At 35.4% G+C, this 16698-nt stretch overlaps 2 protein-coding genes across 2 annotated transcripts; both read left to right on the forward strand.

Annotated features, from left to right (window-relative positions):
- Window positions 1-1282: 1282 nt before the first annotated feature.
- LOC125650016 (5-formyltetrahydrofolate cyclo-ligase-like) lies at window positions 1283-8680 on the forward strand. Its single transcript, XM_048877955.2, has 3 exons — window positions 1283-1735; window positions 7240-7495; window positions 8068-8680. Exons 1-3 carry the CDS (start codon window positions 1616-1618, stop codon window positions 8370-8372), a joined length of 681 nt encoding a protein of 226 aa, XP_048733912.1. The 5' UTR covers window positions 1283-1615; the 3' UTR covers window positions 8373-8680.
- Window positions 8681-14471: 5791 nt separating this feature from the next.
- Window positions 14472-16304, forward strand: LOC125650024 (uncharacterized). The gene is made up of 3 exons (XM_048877966.2): window positions 14472-14815; window positions 15426-15505; window positions 15900-16304. The coding sequence occupies exons 1-3, from the start codon at window positions 14799-14801 to the stop codon at window positions 16241-16243; spliced, it is 441 nt and encodes a 146-aa protein (XP_048733923.2). The 5' UTR covers window positions 14472-14798; the 3' UTR covers window positions 16244-16304.
- Window positions 16305-16698: the final 394 nt, after the last annotated feature.

A 16698-nucleotide genomic window follows, 5' to 3' on the forward strand; every position in this document is an offset into this window, starting at 1 on the left:
TACTGTCCGTTCAATATCTTGAGAACCCTTCGCTTGACAGACATCAAACTTGGTACACTGGTACATCTTCAAGAGAAAATTACCCTTATTTATTTTGAGGTCACATGTTTAAAGGTCAAGGGTCAAACTGGACATTGGAATATACTGTCTGCTCCATATCTTGAGAACCATTTGCTTGACAGACATTAAACTTGGTACACTGGTACATATTCAGGAGAAGATGACACCTTTTGATTTTGAGGTCGCGTGGTCAAAGTTCAAGGGTTAAACTGTACATAGGAATATACTGTCCGCTCAATATCTTGAGAACCCTTTGCTTGACAGACATCAAACTTGGTACACTGGTACATCTTCAGGAGAAGATGACTACTAATTATTTTAAGGTCACATGGTCAAAAGTCAAGGGTCAAATTGGACATAGGAATATACTGTCCGTTCAATATCTTGAGAACCCTTTGGTTGACAGACATCAAACTTGATACACTGGTACATCTTCAGGAGTTGATGACCCCTATTGATTTTTAGGTCACATGGTCAATCCACTCTTGACATAGGAAGATATTTTCTGCTCAATATTTTGAATTGATGATACTACTCTCAATTAAATGATGTGTTTGTGTGTATAACCCTTTTCAATTTTGCACCATGGGGGGGGGGGGGGGGGGGGGGGGGGGGGGGGGGGGGGGGTCATATGTGTTTTACAAACATCTCTTGTTTTTTTGAGAGTTTTCTGACCTCTTATTTTCCCACTTGCTAGAATTTAGCATTCCTTTGATACATAATGTAATTCCAAAAATAAATGTTAAAAGTCCAAAGTCCTCTTTCACCTGCAGCGGTCAGCCGAGTTCGATCGCCGGCGCGGTGGCCAGATAGCTCAGTTGGTAGAGTACCTGACTAGAGATTCAAGGGGCCCCGGGTTCGAATCCCGTTGCATTTTCTCCCTCCCTGTTACATTTGGTGCCGTTGACCACCCCTGGACTTGCGGGTGAAAATCCTGCCAAGGGGCAAAAAGAATCTGGGTTGTATCTTCGAGGGCGAAGACATTTAAGGAGGGAGGGTCAGACGGGTTCGATCGCCGGTAGCCAGATAGCTCAGTTGGTATCTAGCACCTGACTAGGGAGAGAGCCGTTACAATTCCTTCCTTCCTGCTATACACCCAATACTCAATACTTAACGATTTATATTATACAATCAAATACAGTATTAACATTAAATATGATAATATAACAGCTGTGCAAATATATACGAGACTATGAAATTGCCTCGAATATTTAATCGTACGACTTAATTTTTATGCAAAACCGAAAGTACACGTTTCTGATCGCCAGGCCATGGCGATATCATGACATTAAACTTGGTGATTTATTCTAGGCCTACCTTATATGGTTATTGGATGGATCTATTTTGCTTTTAACTGGGAGGAGAATGTTTAAAAAATAGTAAACCAATCTACATAATTAGCACAATTCGGGCATCTGGACTTTACACCATACTGAGGATCTCATTCTCAGTGAGACCGAGAAGGAGAAAAGGTTTTTTGTAGCAGAAATAACGTAGAAGCGTGCGTGGGCTATTGCTAATGTTATGATAGTTGAATTCCTGTTGATATTACAAAATGGCGAAGCAAATGTCTGAAAAGGCTTTAAAAGTGTCGCTTAGGAAAGAGTTCAAGGCCAGAATAGCAACCATTCCAAAAATGATCAAAGAGGCTCACTCCAGAATAGTAGCAGAAATGGTAAGCAAAGATACATTCCTCTTTTTCTTTCTTTGAATTGCGTATTTTTTTTAAAAAAGATTTTTTTTATATAAATGCCAAGTTGAAAAACAGAATTCTGGACGTCTCGGCACCAAGACCTTTCGGCACCAAGACGTTTCGGCACCAGCAAAGACGTTTCGCTACCAAGACGTTTCGGCACCAAAACGTTTCGGCAAAAATCCTGAGTTTTAATCACATTATATTGTAAATTTGAGGGGCCTTTCTGAATCGGCCAATGTGTAGGACGTTTCGGCACCTGTTATTTTTGTGCATTTGATTAGAGTTTTCTTTTATACTGAATTGCATTGTGCATGGTATTTATTCATTTCCTTTAGATTACAGTTAATGATGAATATATTTTTGTTTGAAATAATCTTTTCATGTAAACAGATCACTGAAAGAGACAATATTTGTCGAAAAGCGTATCTTGTGAATAAAAATTCGAACCGTGTATAAGCCCTGGATCGTGATAGTTGACTGTTAGTCCTCAAGGGTTTCAACAGTCCAGTAGCTATTTACTTCGTTACTAGCTTGAAAATATGGATATAATTTAAATTCAACTGTTATGATGAAATGTAGAAATTTATTTCAAAATTAAGGACTCTCTCTCTCTCTCTCTCTCTCTCTCTCTCTCTCTCTCTTTCTCTCTCTTTCTCTCTCTTGCATAACTCTGATCTTTGGGTGAATTTGACTCCATTTATTGGCACTCGATGTTTTTTCTCCAACTCTTCAAAGTTAATTATCATTTCGGATTTCCAACGTTTTAGGCTTCAGCATTACTGAAGGGACATTATTGACATTATTTGTTGAAATGCGAATCTGGTGCATCAAAATTGGTACCGTTTAAGTTTTACATTAAAGCAAGGAACACTGTTCAATTTTAATTCTGTACTATATTTTTATTACAATACAGATGATCCAGTATATTAACACAAAAACTAATACACAACTGACACAATACATATATAAAGAAAAAGCACTAGATGATATTGCATACCAATGATAATGGTACCTTCACACTCACGGAATTTTCTTACGCATCCTTACGTATTCCACAAATCCGTAAAAGTAAACGGATTGTTACGATTTAGACACTTTAAAGAGTTGTTTAAGAACGTTTTAAAAGTATTTACGGGTCATTTATGGTGTATTACGAGTTCTTGCGATGCATTTACGGCACACATTTACGATTTAGGGATTGTTACGAGTATTTTACGAAAATTTACGATTTAGCTTAGCTTTTACGTGTAAATTACCACCTGTTAACGTGTTGATAATGTGCTGTTACGAATAGTTAAGAGTTAGTAACGATTGTTGACGTTTTTGACTCAAAAGTGTTCGCAATTGGCTTTGTATCATCATTCGACAACTGACATTACTTAATTGTAACAGCATGTATGTATATTGTATGCAAGATGTGTTACTTCTTTGATGTCTTGATAACAACTGAAAGAAACTGTCAGATTTTGCGTCTTTTATACCTTTCCTTAATCGTAAAGTTTAAGTATGTACTCGTAAAGTAATCGTGTTTATACGTAAAGTGCTCGTAATGACTCTGAACAATCCGCAAAGCGATTGTAACCCGACGTAATATCACTTAGACATTCGCAATAATCCATAAACAACTCGTAAACTATCCGTAACATATCGTAAACTAACAGCAAAGATTCGTTAAAAAAACTTTTTACGAGTGTTTTACAGATTCTTACAAATGTACGAGCAGTTTACGTGTTCTTGCGATCAGTTTACGATACTTACGGATTGTTACAAGTTATTTACGGGTTATTTACGGAAAATGAAGTCCGTGGACAATCGTGAATTTTTTTTGACATGTCAAAAAATGTGCCCCTAATTTCACGGATCCCTACGAATGTGTGCGAGTTGTGACGAGTTATTAACGGATACCGAAGAGTGATTTACGAATGCTTGCGGTTGACTACGAGTCGGAGATCCGTAAGGACTCGTAAGAAAAATCCGTGAGTGTGAAGGTGGTATAAGGCATGTTAAATGTGAAATTGAATATTATTTGTTTCAAAGTTAACATCTGTAGTTCCGCTGCAGTCAGCAGTCATCTGCAGTCAAAACTCTCCTGTTGTCTAGCCAGTTCCCGATACTGTTGTCTACTGATTCCTATAAATTATCAGAAATTAAGCTTTCATCATTCGAATAAAGATGCCTTTAAATATAAACAGTCAATGTCTATATTTTTGGCATTCAAAAATGAAAATGTTTGAAGAACATTAATGTAAATTATTTCTCCACATCACAACGTATAACAAATTAAACTGTATTATAATTAATGCACACATTTTTACTAGCATTGATAAAATACACGATTGTTTCGAAAAATCAAGGCTTGATATTTAAATAAGTGTAATTGAATGATACCCTTGATTTAGAGATTTGAACATATTCCCAAGTCAAGGGTTTTTGATCCGCTCCGCTCCACATAAACGTTTATGTGGGGCGGAGCGGATCAGAAACCCTTGACTTGAGAAGATGAGATTTGAGTGGTTGAAGCTTACTTTACTTAACGCAAGGAATTTAATTTTTTTTTTTATTTAATTATAATTTACCATAATACTTGTGCATTTCATGTACCTGAATTACATGTTCGGTGTTGCCAATGTTCACAGTGTATAGCTTCCTGTCGATGTCGTACCAACCCACTGGCACTTGATACAGTTGTCTACAAAATAGAGAAAGGAATATGAGAGAGAGAGAGAGAGAGAGAGAGAGAGAGAGAGATGGGAGTTGTAATAATTCTAAAACTGTCTACTGATGGTTGTTACTGATCACAAAATCCATTTTTATCATCATCGACAATTGATACCATCAATATGGTGTTCACTTCTGTAACTGATAGGGTCATCAATGTTAATTAACTTTTTCCATTAACATTTATTTTTTAAGAAAGGTAGAACTGGTCATGGTTATTGGTCTATAATTAAGCTGCTCTGAAAATTGAAATTTTTGTTTGCTTTTCCCAGCTAATGTGTGTGCATTAGTGACGCCGACGTCTATATCAACTATTTATAGTATTTGATACAATATTATTATTTTTCTATAAAGCTAAGTATACCTTTTAAAAAGAAATTAAAATATATTTACCCATATAAACTGCATATACAATGTAGTTAGGACTCTGATTATGCACGAAAATGAAAAGTACTGTCTCCAGAACATGTGTATATATTTTTTTTTATTTCAGTGATATCAAATTAACGCATAACATAAGGAATATGAAATGATTTATAGCGGTTTTCCAATTCGATATGACGTTGCTCAGAATCAGTACGTGTGGCTCTATAAGATGTAGTAAAATTTTTATTTATAATAGATGATTTGTATAGAAGAATTACGTATTTAAGTTGGTAACGTACATATCATCTGCAATTTTACGTACGATGCAATTCTGGGAGGAGAACTTGTTACTTTTTATTTGCGACTCTATAAGATATCAAGCATGTAGAATCGAGGGGGGTGGGGGTGGGAGCTGCCCCTTTTTTTAAACAATGGACATTTTGTAATGCAAATAGAGATATATTTCAATTGCTTATTGAAAAAATATATCAGAATTGCTATTATTATTACAAATGTAGAAAACGTAATTAATATTAATATTTGATATATGATATTTAAGCGTAACAATAGAATACCATGCCAAAAACATTTTTTCTCCGTCCAAGGAGTAGTTTTCCAGCTACATGGAATATATACTCCAAGACTCTGTTTCCATTCATGTTTTCAAAGTTCTTAAATTGTGGCATATGAATTTTCGTTTTGAAATGCCTTTTGCTATAGTAACTATGTCACCTCTATTTTTCTTTTATTTACGATTATTTACCTATATGAAAGAAGGGTAAAATTAGACTACTATATTCTTTCAGCAAATAGAAACATGAAATGCACTTATTATCGGTGACAGAGAATGGGTGTGTTTCATATATAAATCACTAGAACAGTTGCAGGCTATATCTTTTTACCATCAACAATTAAGTTATGGAACGATGTCTATAGATCAGAGAAAATGTTCTGGTTTTTTTTTTTTTTTGGTTTTTTTTTTTTACCAAAAACTAACACAATTAAAAAAAAAACCACTCAAAGATCTAAAAAAATATTTTAGAATATTTTAACAATAAGGAACAAGGTGCTGCATCTATGTACACATGTGGCATACAACTAAATATACACTGTACAACAAAATTTATCTGAAATTGATGATGAGTTACCCATCATATTTTTTGTCAATGTTCGTTAGTTTTGTGCTTAAAACAAAGCTGGTATAATCTATAACAATCCAACCATCGAGTGGGACATAAAAATAAGATATACTATATCCTTTTTGTTTAATTTAATATATATATATATATATATATATATATATATATATATATATATATATATAATTCAATTCAATTCATACTAACCTGACATAGTTGGTTCTTCAAGACTCTCTTCAGAAATGAAGGGTGAAGCCCTCATTGTGTACCAGGGGCTCTTCATTATCTCCTCCTAATTAGCACATAGTCACAGAATAGGGAGAAGGATATGGGTGTTGTTTTTTTTACAATTTACACATTCAATGGAGGGCCCATTTCAATTGCTTTGTTATACACTCCCCAAAAGATTTTCAATTATCTGAAGTTAGTATATAATAGCAAATTAATGTATAATATAAAATGCAGATTAAAATAAAATAATATGTTATCAAATCAATTATAAATCTAATTAATATAAAACTAAATTAATATGATATAAAAAAAAGAAAGAAAAGTAAGTGCCGAAACGTCTTGGTGCCGAAACATCTTGGTGCCGAAACGTCTTAATAATAAAGTGCCGAAACGTCTTGGTGCCGAAAAGTCCTGCACCCGAAAAACGTACCACGCAGTGTATGCACTTGTTCTAAATTAACCTATCAATGCCCATATCAGGCTAAATTCAGGGGACCAGGGTTTGAATCCTGATCTAGTGTGTTGCATTTTCTCCCTTCCTGTTACAATACTAATGTTGAATATAAAAAAATCAAGTCATGGATCCTGCTGCTAATTTTGAGGTTCAGAATTCATTTTCAATGAAGTGCAATAGCAAAACTTCACTTTTATTTCCATGAATTCCTCTGGCTGCAATAGTCATGATAATGCACCCATCCTTGATTTTTAATATTTTGCCCCACCCCTGAATAAAAAATGTTAAAAATTAGGGAGGGCAAAGTTATTGCAGCTGAATTTTATTAGACAAAAAAAGTTGTGATACAGTACTTTAGATTCCTTTATCACTTGTGAATGTTGTGAAAGCAATTCATATGGCCAAATCATGACATAGTGTCAATTCACAAAAGAGAAATATATAATTTTTGTTTTGTGAAAGATACTTCTCATTAATTGATGCAAATATTGATCACTCACACACATATATATATATATAAATTTCCTAGAAATAGAAGCATTACGTTTGTATAACTTATTGAATTTGTCTTGTAGTTTCTAGATCTTCCCAGTGTGAAGAAGAGCGAAAGTGTCAGTATATATTTAAGCAGGGACGATGAAGTGGATACAACACACATCATCAAGACTTTGCTGCACCGAGGAAAACAGATATTTGTCCCTTATTACAAGGGAGAAAACATGAAAATGGTTCCCTTGTATTCCTGGCAGGATTATGAGAGGATGCCGGAGACGTCATGGAAAATCAAGCAACCGGAGGATGGAGATAGGCGACCAGACGCCTTACAATTAGGTACGTCTCTTATATGGCTCTTATTGTCGAGAGGATTGTGACTGAGGCTATATATTGTATACATTGCATAGGGAATTTGATCAATTAAACAAACTGAAAGTAAGTACAGTAAAACATGGTTATAATGATCTTCCAGGACCAATAAAATACAGTTTGTTATAACTAAACTTCGTTATATCCAATCAAATGGCTGTTATTTTCCTGTTTTAGTGGTATAAATATCACATCGCAATAAGCCTAAATTCAGTGACATTATAAGTGTGTTCATTATAAATGTGTTTAACTGTACAATACTATTTCACACACACACACACACACACACACACACATTTTGTGAGGTCCTCTGTGTACTTGCTGTATGATTTGAGATTTAACAGTCGATATGTGTTATCATGTGACACATTCAGTGTATGGAGTCGAGTTTAAGGCAACCTGGCTTTCTCTGTTTCTTTTAAGCCTGGCTGGGTGTCATGGCATGTCCAGGGCTAGCTTTTAGTGAAAACGCGCATGGGAGCTATTTATAGATGCCTAAAAGACAATGAATAATTTGGCTTTCTCTGTTTTCTTTGAAGGTGGACTGGACGTCATGGCATGTCCAGGGCTAGCTTTTAGTGAAAACTTTTTTCGCCTTGGAAGAGGAAAAGGATACTATGACAAGTATATATACAATTGTCACTGCCAGCAGTGTCAGCCTTTCCTGGTAGGTCTAGCATTCAATGAACAAATGACCGGTACGAACCTCTCGCTCAGTGAAAGTGATCAGCAGTTATCGCTGATTCTCTATCCAGACTTTTACACCAACAGACGACACAACTCAGGTGAGACGAAGAGACAACTTAGACCCATATTTAGATACACTTTTCCAGATGACCCGTGATATGAAACTTTGACTTATACTGTCTCTGCAGGCATTGGGTATTTTACATTGTGTTTGAAAAAATGTGGAAATTTTACAATATGTGGTTTGTTACTTTTAATGTTGAGGAATAATTTAAATAACCCCTGAATTTTTTAGTTCTGGATTTTAAGTATGATTTTAAAATATGCAGGTATGCCAAAACTATTTAGTGCAGTTTTTTGTAATAATACTATGATATAAAATGAAATAGCATGTGTTATCTAAAGTGTTGATTCTAAAAACCATAATGTCATCTTTGCTGCAATAAAATCTTAATTTTGTTGAAATAATTTATAAGAGACACATATTGTTTACATTACATTCTAATTGAAACAAATGTTATAACATTTATTCCCCATTTTGTGATTCATCTTGTTCATCTTCAAAGGTCAGTAGTCATTTGATCAATAAATATAACACAGAAACATTGGTTTACACATCAGTAACTAATTATTAGTAAATATAGATATTTTGATATGCTGTAGCTTGCATAAATCATTTGAGCTGTTTGATTTATGGATTTTTGGACCTTGCTTTTTGTAGTTTTTAGCTGAAAGCTCAAGTGAATTTTTAAGATCAGTATTTGTCGTGCGTGTGTCTGTAAACTTTCAACATCTTCTCCAGAACCACTGGACCAATTTCAGTTGTACTTAGCGCTAATCATCCCTGGGCAAAGAGGATTCATGTTTGTTCAAATCAAGGTGTATTCTCTCTTCAAATGCAAAAATATGGTAGGGTTATTTTAAGATCGTCTTAGGAACCGCTTTGTCAGAAATGTTGAAATTCACATGAAAGCTTCTTGACATACTGGTAGTGTAACTTCAAGTTTGTTCAAATCATTCCCCTCATGGATGGGCAGGGATTTCAGTAGGGGATAAAAATTTTACATGGGGATTTATAGCAATACATGTATTCAAAAAAAAAAAAAAACTCTTCTGAAGAACAACAAGGTTACGATTAGTTATATTGATATTGTAACAGGATTCGAACCAAGTCATTTCTAGTCAGGTGCTCTACCAACTGAGCTATCTGACCACCAGTGATCGAACCCAGCTGACCACTACACTCCTCCCTCCTTAAATTTCCTCACACCTTGAAGACATCAACCCAGGATCTTAATCCTCTGTCAGACATTTTTCATCTGTCAGTTCCAAGGTTTGGTCTACTGCACCAAATGTAACGGAGAAAATGCAATGGACCAGACCGGGATTCAAACCCAGTCAGGTGCTTTAACTGAACTATTTGGCCACTGGCGATCGAACCCGGCTATCCAATACAATATGCAAGCATTCACAGGAGCACAGATTTAAGTTTGTTCTAAATGTTACATGGGGATTTATAGGAAAACTATTCTCAAGAACAATGGGGCCTTGATTGGTCATGAATATTGATATGCAAACATTTCCAGATAGTGCAGATTTATGTTGTTCAATTTGTGACACCTGGAAGTAGGCTGGGACCACAATAGGGGATCAGAGTTTTACATGGGATTATAATATAGTGAAACATATTTAAAAATCTTCCTCCTAAGAACAGCAGGATCATGGTTAATTTAATTGATATGCAAGCATTAGGTCAGAAAAGTTGAAATTTACAAAGTTTCCTTATATAGAGTAAATTGAAATTTGTTTAAATCATGACCCTAGGGTATACATATGTAAGTTGATACCACAATAGGGGACCAAAACTATATATAATGATATATAGGGAACATCTTTAAAAATCTTGATCTTAAAAAAGCAGGGCTATGATTGGTCATTAATATTCAAGCACCTTCAGGTTGTTCAAATTCAAGTCTGTTCAATTCAGGGACTCCAGGGAGTTAGGTGGGACCATAATGGGATGTTTTATATGGGAATACACAGGACATTAATTAAAACAAAATCAAAACAGATGAGGGGTGAAGTTGACATAAACTCCACCACCACAAGCTCAAATTAAGAGAAAGGCAGACAAGCCTGTCAACAAGGTGTCTTGTCAACCTGCGGACACAGGATCGAGAACGTCAGATGATAAGGATGGTGTGTCGCCCTTGGTTCTGCATCACTGCCCCTGCGGTAGAGATTGTCTCACTAGGTTGGATGTAAGTCCCTAGACGGACACTTAACATATCTATATTCCTGCGATTTTGGATTTTCAAAATCTTTAGCGTACAAAATGTATCTATTGATGTTTTGTTTACACATGAATACCCAATAAAATTATCTATTTGCCTAACGAACGAACTTTACATTAGCTTACAAATGCATGAAAATATTAACATTTGGATGAAAGGTGAAGATAACGAACAGTGATCAATCTCATAACTCCTGTAAGCAATACAATATAGATAGTTGGGCAAACACGGACCCCTGGACACACCAGAGGTGGTATCAGGTGCCTAGGAGGAGTAAGCATATCCTGTCGACCGGTCACATCCGCCGATGCCGATAAATAGTACAATATCAAGGGAACTATTTTATAAAGTGCATCGAGGAAAAGAACGAAGATAGCTGTGATATCCCGTGAACCTGTCAAACAGGGGGAGAAAAAAGTGCCTCTGGTAAATGTAAAAAAAAAACCAAAAAAAAAACAAGAGGATCTTTTCTAGCCTTTGTAATTTGTAAAACATCTTTGAACGTGTTTTTCAAAATCTTAGGTACATGTATGTACCGAGAAATTTTGTTTTGAAATTACAATGCAAACATCCTGATAATGAAAAGCATATGCTCATTATGGCGGTGATTCGGATCCCATTCAGATCAATATGCGCAGATAGTCGACCCCAATAGTCTGTCCCATAGCGATTCCAATAATCTGGCCCATATATTTGCTATGGATCCCGACTTAAAAAATAAAAACAGAGCCCAGGACAAGTATCCCAGTAATTGGCAGTAAATCAGGAATGATTGTCGTAAATAGTAGTGTAATTATTGGCCCTGTTACACCCCAAATCGTCGCCCTATCCCGAATCGTCGCCGGCTGTCACGCTAACACGCCGTTGCGCTATCACGCTAATACACAACATGCTGTAGCGCTAATACACAACATGCTGTAGCGCTAATACACAACATGCCGTCGCGATTTGACAGCGCGACGGCATGTTGTGTGATAGCGCGTTTTAAGAAACAGGAATCGACATTCGATTGTTTGAGAAATTAATTCGTCGACAAAAACCACGCCAAACAAAGTTATGTCCAGAAATACAATTTGCCGAAAGAGTAGGAAATATACCTGAAAGTGTCGCTTCAGTTTTTGCCGAATACTTTTCAACTGTGTACGAGCCCGGACAAAATGAAATGTATGACAATCAATTTTACAACAATACCATTCGAGAATACAAATGTATCAAAATACAAAAAACTCAATATTCTGTCGATCTTCCAGGTGGATGTATTACAGAAAAGGAAGTGGTTGATTCAATAACATTATCAAAATTAAAAAAAGCCCCTGGGCCGGATAAAATTCAATCAGAACATTTGATTCATGGAAAAAGTATATTATCAAAATATTTGTGTATTATTCAACAGCATAATAAAACTAGGTAACATTCCCTCTGGATGGAAACAAGGTTTTATAGTACCAATTTTCAAGGGTGGAAACAAACAAAGAACTTCTCCTGACAGCTACCGACCCATTTCATTATTGTCTTCTATATTCAAAGTTTTTGAAAAAAATCATCTACACAAGGATTGTGAACGTAACAATCAAAGAGAAATGCTCGAGTCCTCAACAACAAGGTTTTCATAAAGGTTTAAGTTCTATCACAGCTGCATTTAACCTTCAAGAAACAATCTTACATCACATTGAAAACGGATCACGTGTATATGCCCGTTTTCTAGACAGCCGAAAAGCCTTTGATACAGTATGGAGAAAAGGATTGCTTTGTAAAGTTAACGAAATAGGTATCAAGGGAAAATTATGGACATTGATAGACGACTGCCACATCGATACCAAAAGTGCTGTAATTGTAAATTACCAACAATCAGACTGGTTCCCGGTTGAACAAGGAATACGGCAAGCCGGTGTCTTATCTGGGTTTTTATGCACAGTTTATATCAATGACTTACTTAATGAACTTGGTCACATCAACAAAATCTTTGGAATTCATAGTATAGAGTCATCGACCCCAACTCTTGCAGATGATATTGCCTGTTTATCGTCAACTCCGCACTCACTCCAGAATATGTTGGATGTAGCATACAATTTTTTTGTAGATGGAGTTTCTCTTTCAGAGCTAAAAATTCAAGTATTATAGTATTCGGTAAATCTCACAATGTCGTCTCAAATCAATGGTTAATGGGCGACGAAATCATCCCTGTAAAGAGTGAATACAATCACCTTGGGATCATTCAAAACTCTCATTTCAAATCTCTAACCAGGACAAAGGAGGCATGTGACAAAGGCAGACGATCTTATTACTCCATAAAACACTTATCTTCAGAAAATTCCAATCCAGTTACTCTTGCGAATCTTTATAACAAGAGTACCGCAAACGGTACATAATACGCCCGTGAAATGCTTACATAGGGTGTTTTTCTTGTGCTATGATTTGTATAACTTTGCTTTAGGTAATATCAGCCTTCATGAGGCTGTGACAAACTTTCATATGAACAAAGGGTCTTAGCTTAAAAATCGAGATTTCCTCAAAATGGACCAAGTTCAACAACCTGTAATTTTTTTCAAAAATGGAAGAAAATATCAAACTTCTTCCCCAGATGCACATCTTCAATACCCATACAAACACTCCACAAAATAAGATGATCCTCACTTGAAAACTGTGGGAGGAGTTGGGCGAACAAATTATGTACCCTCCATAGAATATTAATTTCCAAATAGACTTAAGTTCAACAATCTGTAATTTTGTAGAAAATCAAAATCCATCCCACATGCACATCTTCAGTACCTATGCAAACACTCCACAAAATAAGAAGGTCCTCACTTGAAAACTGTGGGAGGAGTAGGGCGGACAAATTATGTACCCTCCATATAATAATTATTTCCAAATAAAGGGGCAAAACTCCTGGAAAAAGGTCGAAATGGATCAATTGTAGTATGATCTAGAGTGACCCACAAAGAAGCTACACAGTAAGTTTTAGCATGATATGTGAAAGGGAAATGAAATTATAAAGAGAAAACCCCGGACGGACGGACGGATGGACAGACGGACGGACGACAGACATCGCTGTACCATAATACGTCCCATCTAAAGACGGCCGTATAAAAAAGTAGTCATACCTTCCACATTATATGGATGTGAAATTTGGAATGATCTTAAAACCCAGAATCTTCAGATGTTGCATCGACTTCAACATTTTGTCGTTAAAGATATTCAAAGCTTAAATCTATCAACGCGGTCCGATATGTGTGAAAGCTTATTAGGCCTCAGACCTATTATATCTGAAATTGATAATTTCTCTCACAATGTGCTGGCGAAGCAAATATTTCTCTTCAGACTCTTTACATTTTTGTGTAACCCATGGGAAACCACGCATGGATTCCTTAAAGACATTATAGTAATTCTGGATAAATACTCATTGACGCAATATCTTGCATCTTACTTGGAATCTGGTGCCTTCCCAAACAAAATTACCTGGACAAAAACTGTAAAATCCGCTATTTCTCTTTACGAAGATTGTGAATGGAATAAACGAACATATCTTGACTCGGATTTTACGCGATTTATACAGTTACATGATGGAAAGGGGTTGCCAAGAATTTGGAAAATTATATGGTCGACACAAGAAACCCAAATTATAAAACCTTAGTTAAACTCTGGACAATACCTCCCATGAGAAACATATATACATGCCAACTTTGTAATTCTGAATACAATGATATGATTAAACACATTGCCTGCAGTTGTCCCAACTTTTCCTCAAACAGAGAACAGTTTTGGGACGATATTACAAACCTTGATCTGTGTATCTGTGCAGAATTCTGTGCTCTTGGTGAAGAAGATTTATATACATATATGTTAGGTAAAGCCCCAATTTATCCACTGTCAGAACAGAAGGAAAAAAGTTACTACTTATATGTGGGAATTATTTAATTAAAGGATTTGCTATATACAAAAGGTGCATATGAATTTAAACTAAAAGTTAGTAATACAATGAGTTCCTTGTATATCACATTTCCTTTCTTTTTTATTCATTTACATGTAATTATGTAATGTTTTTTGTTTTCTTCTTTGTTCTCACATTTTCATATTTGTACATATGTTAATGATTCATCCTTAATGTAACATATTTATATTTCTAATATAGGAATAAAATATTGATTGAATGAATGAATGCAATGTTTCAATTCGTGTTTAGAACGGCTTTGTTGGGATACGTGGATGTCTGGCGAACTGCATAAACCCTCATATACCTGCGCATATTTGAGAGTGACGAATGTGGCACAGTTCTTTAGCAATCAGTGAATATGTATTGCTACATCAGGTAAATAAAGTTCACGCCAGTCTTCATGATATGTGTAAATGAATTAATATTTGAAATTAAATATTAAAAATGAAATGTGAATACAATGCAACTTTCAATCAACTTCCTCGGTTTAAAAAAAAAAAAATCCACAATAAATACACATTTATTTCTGTATTATCTTTTCCCTTATGCAATATCAACAGTAATATTACAAAAGAAATACAACATTACCAGTCTGTCGAGCGGCTCTAAGATTCCTTTAAAAATCCTAATGTTTGTTTGTTTTGCTAAATTCCTTTAAAAGGGTTGAATTGAAGTAGAAATTCTATATTTAAAAAAAGCCCCATGATTACTGTAAATCCACAAAACTTCGAAATTGTTACTATATTGATGAGCATTAAGAAATTAAAATTTATATAAAAGTATTTAATTACTATAGGCAATTGGCTTTATAATAATTTTATACAAATAATAATTTTATACAAATGATAATTTCATAATAATCCTCATTTTATATACAAATCATCATATTATACAAATAATCCTTTTTATACAAATAAATGTTTCATACAAATCATCATTTTATACAAATAATCATTAAAAATAATTTTTGTTTTGATTTGCATAGATTGTATTCCATTGTCTGGGTGTCGATGCTTTCTGTGTACACCGCATTCGGGGCGCGTGTCCAAGATGACCCATCTCAAGGTATTTTTCTTATTTCATTTACATGTATCTATCCTTGTATTAAGGTTCTAGAGAATTGTCAAGTAAACTTGTAAGTTTTCTTTATGCTTGTATCCGGCATGTCCCGCTGTATCGAATTTCTATAAGAAATGTAATCCCTCGCTAGATTAGACACATCAAGCTGTACATGAATTTAATTATCAAAACTTGTCAACACTCAATATTTAATAAACTTTGACACAAAAATGGGTCATACACTTTATCTCTATATTTTGATAATAGGCGCGGTTTAGAACATAAATCCCCGCAATATGTGTCTGTTTTAATTAAATCCCCCTAGATAAAATGAAACAAAAAGCAATCCCTTTGTGTCTTTACTGTGATTGTCTGTGACGTTACATTCATCTTTTAAAAGGTCTCCCGCCAACTGGAGAAAATATGGACGATTTTCCTTTTGATAATGGTGACAGCAATGGCGTTGATTTTATTCAGGAGAAAGGTGGATACCCGCCTACCCCTCCACAGGATATACACCTGGACCAATCTCTTTTTGACCGGAAGTTGCTTGGAATTCCATGGTACGAGTGCCTCACAGTTGGCTTGGTTGTTGTAATGGCTGCAGGCATAGGAGGAAGTGTTGTTATCGTCTGCAAAAAATGCGGCGGCTTGGCGGGAAGGCGATCCAGAAAAAATCGAGAAAATGATGAAATTCCTATGTCTACACCGCCAATTGTTACCAGTATTTCAAATGTCATGTGATAAGGACATGTATGCTATCTTGAGCTCCATCCAGTATGTAATAAAAACTTTTTAAATTTAACTTTTTTTGTAATTGTAATTAGGCCGAGTATATATGATATACACTGCTGCGATAGCGATGAACGTCCCGGGCCCTTTGTTAGTAATATAAGCGCGGGTATTTTTACCTAACTGCACGAGTTTCATTTACCGCCAACATACGCCAATAGAACCTTGGGAAGTGTCTGTAACGGCGCATATACAATGTACGTCTCCGTTCGCAACAGACCGAGTCGCTAAAATAGAAACCCGCTATTCCGTTATAGTATCACACGCAGGTCCCATATCATAGGATAAGGAATTCAGCTGGATAAAGAATTCAGTGTATGGCCATTGGTCCGATAAAGAATTTTTTTGCATCGTAATCTGCCCGGTAAATAATTCACTGCATGACCATTGCCTCCTGAAAGAATCCG

The sequence above is a fragment of the Ostrea edulis genome, chromosome 5 (genome assembly GCF_947568905.1).
Source record: "Ostrea edulis chromosome 5, xbOstEdul1.1, whole genome shotgun sequence".
NCBI lineage: Eukaryota > Metazoa > Mollusca > Bivalvia > Ostreida > Ostreidae > Ostrea > Ostrea edulis.

What these genes read in the sequence shown, in the direction of transcription:
- LOC125650016 (XM_048877955.2), top strand. Translation starts at nt 1,616, where the DNA reads ATGGCGAAGCAAATGTCTGAAAAGGCTTTAAAAGTGTCGCTTAGGAAA. An exon ending in CCAGAATAGTAGCAGAAATG is followed by an intron (nt 1,736 to 7,239) that starts GTAAGCAAAGAT and finishes TTTGTCTTGTAG; the next exon opens with TTTCTAGATCTTCCCAGTGT. An exon ending in ACCAGACGCCTTACAATTAG is followed by an intron (nt 7,496 to 8,067) that starts GTACGTCTCTTA and finishes TTTTCTTTGAAG; the next exon opens with GTGGACTGGACGTCATGGCA.
- LOC125650024 (XM_048877966.2), top strand. An exon ending in CCAAGATGACCCATCTCAAG is followed by an intron (nt 15,506 to 15,899) that starts GTATTTTTCTTA and finishes ATCTTTTAAAAG; the next exon opens with GTCTCCCGCCAACTGGAGAA.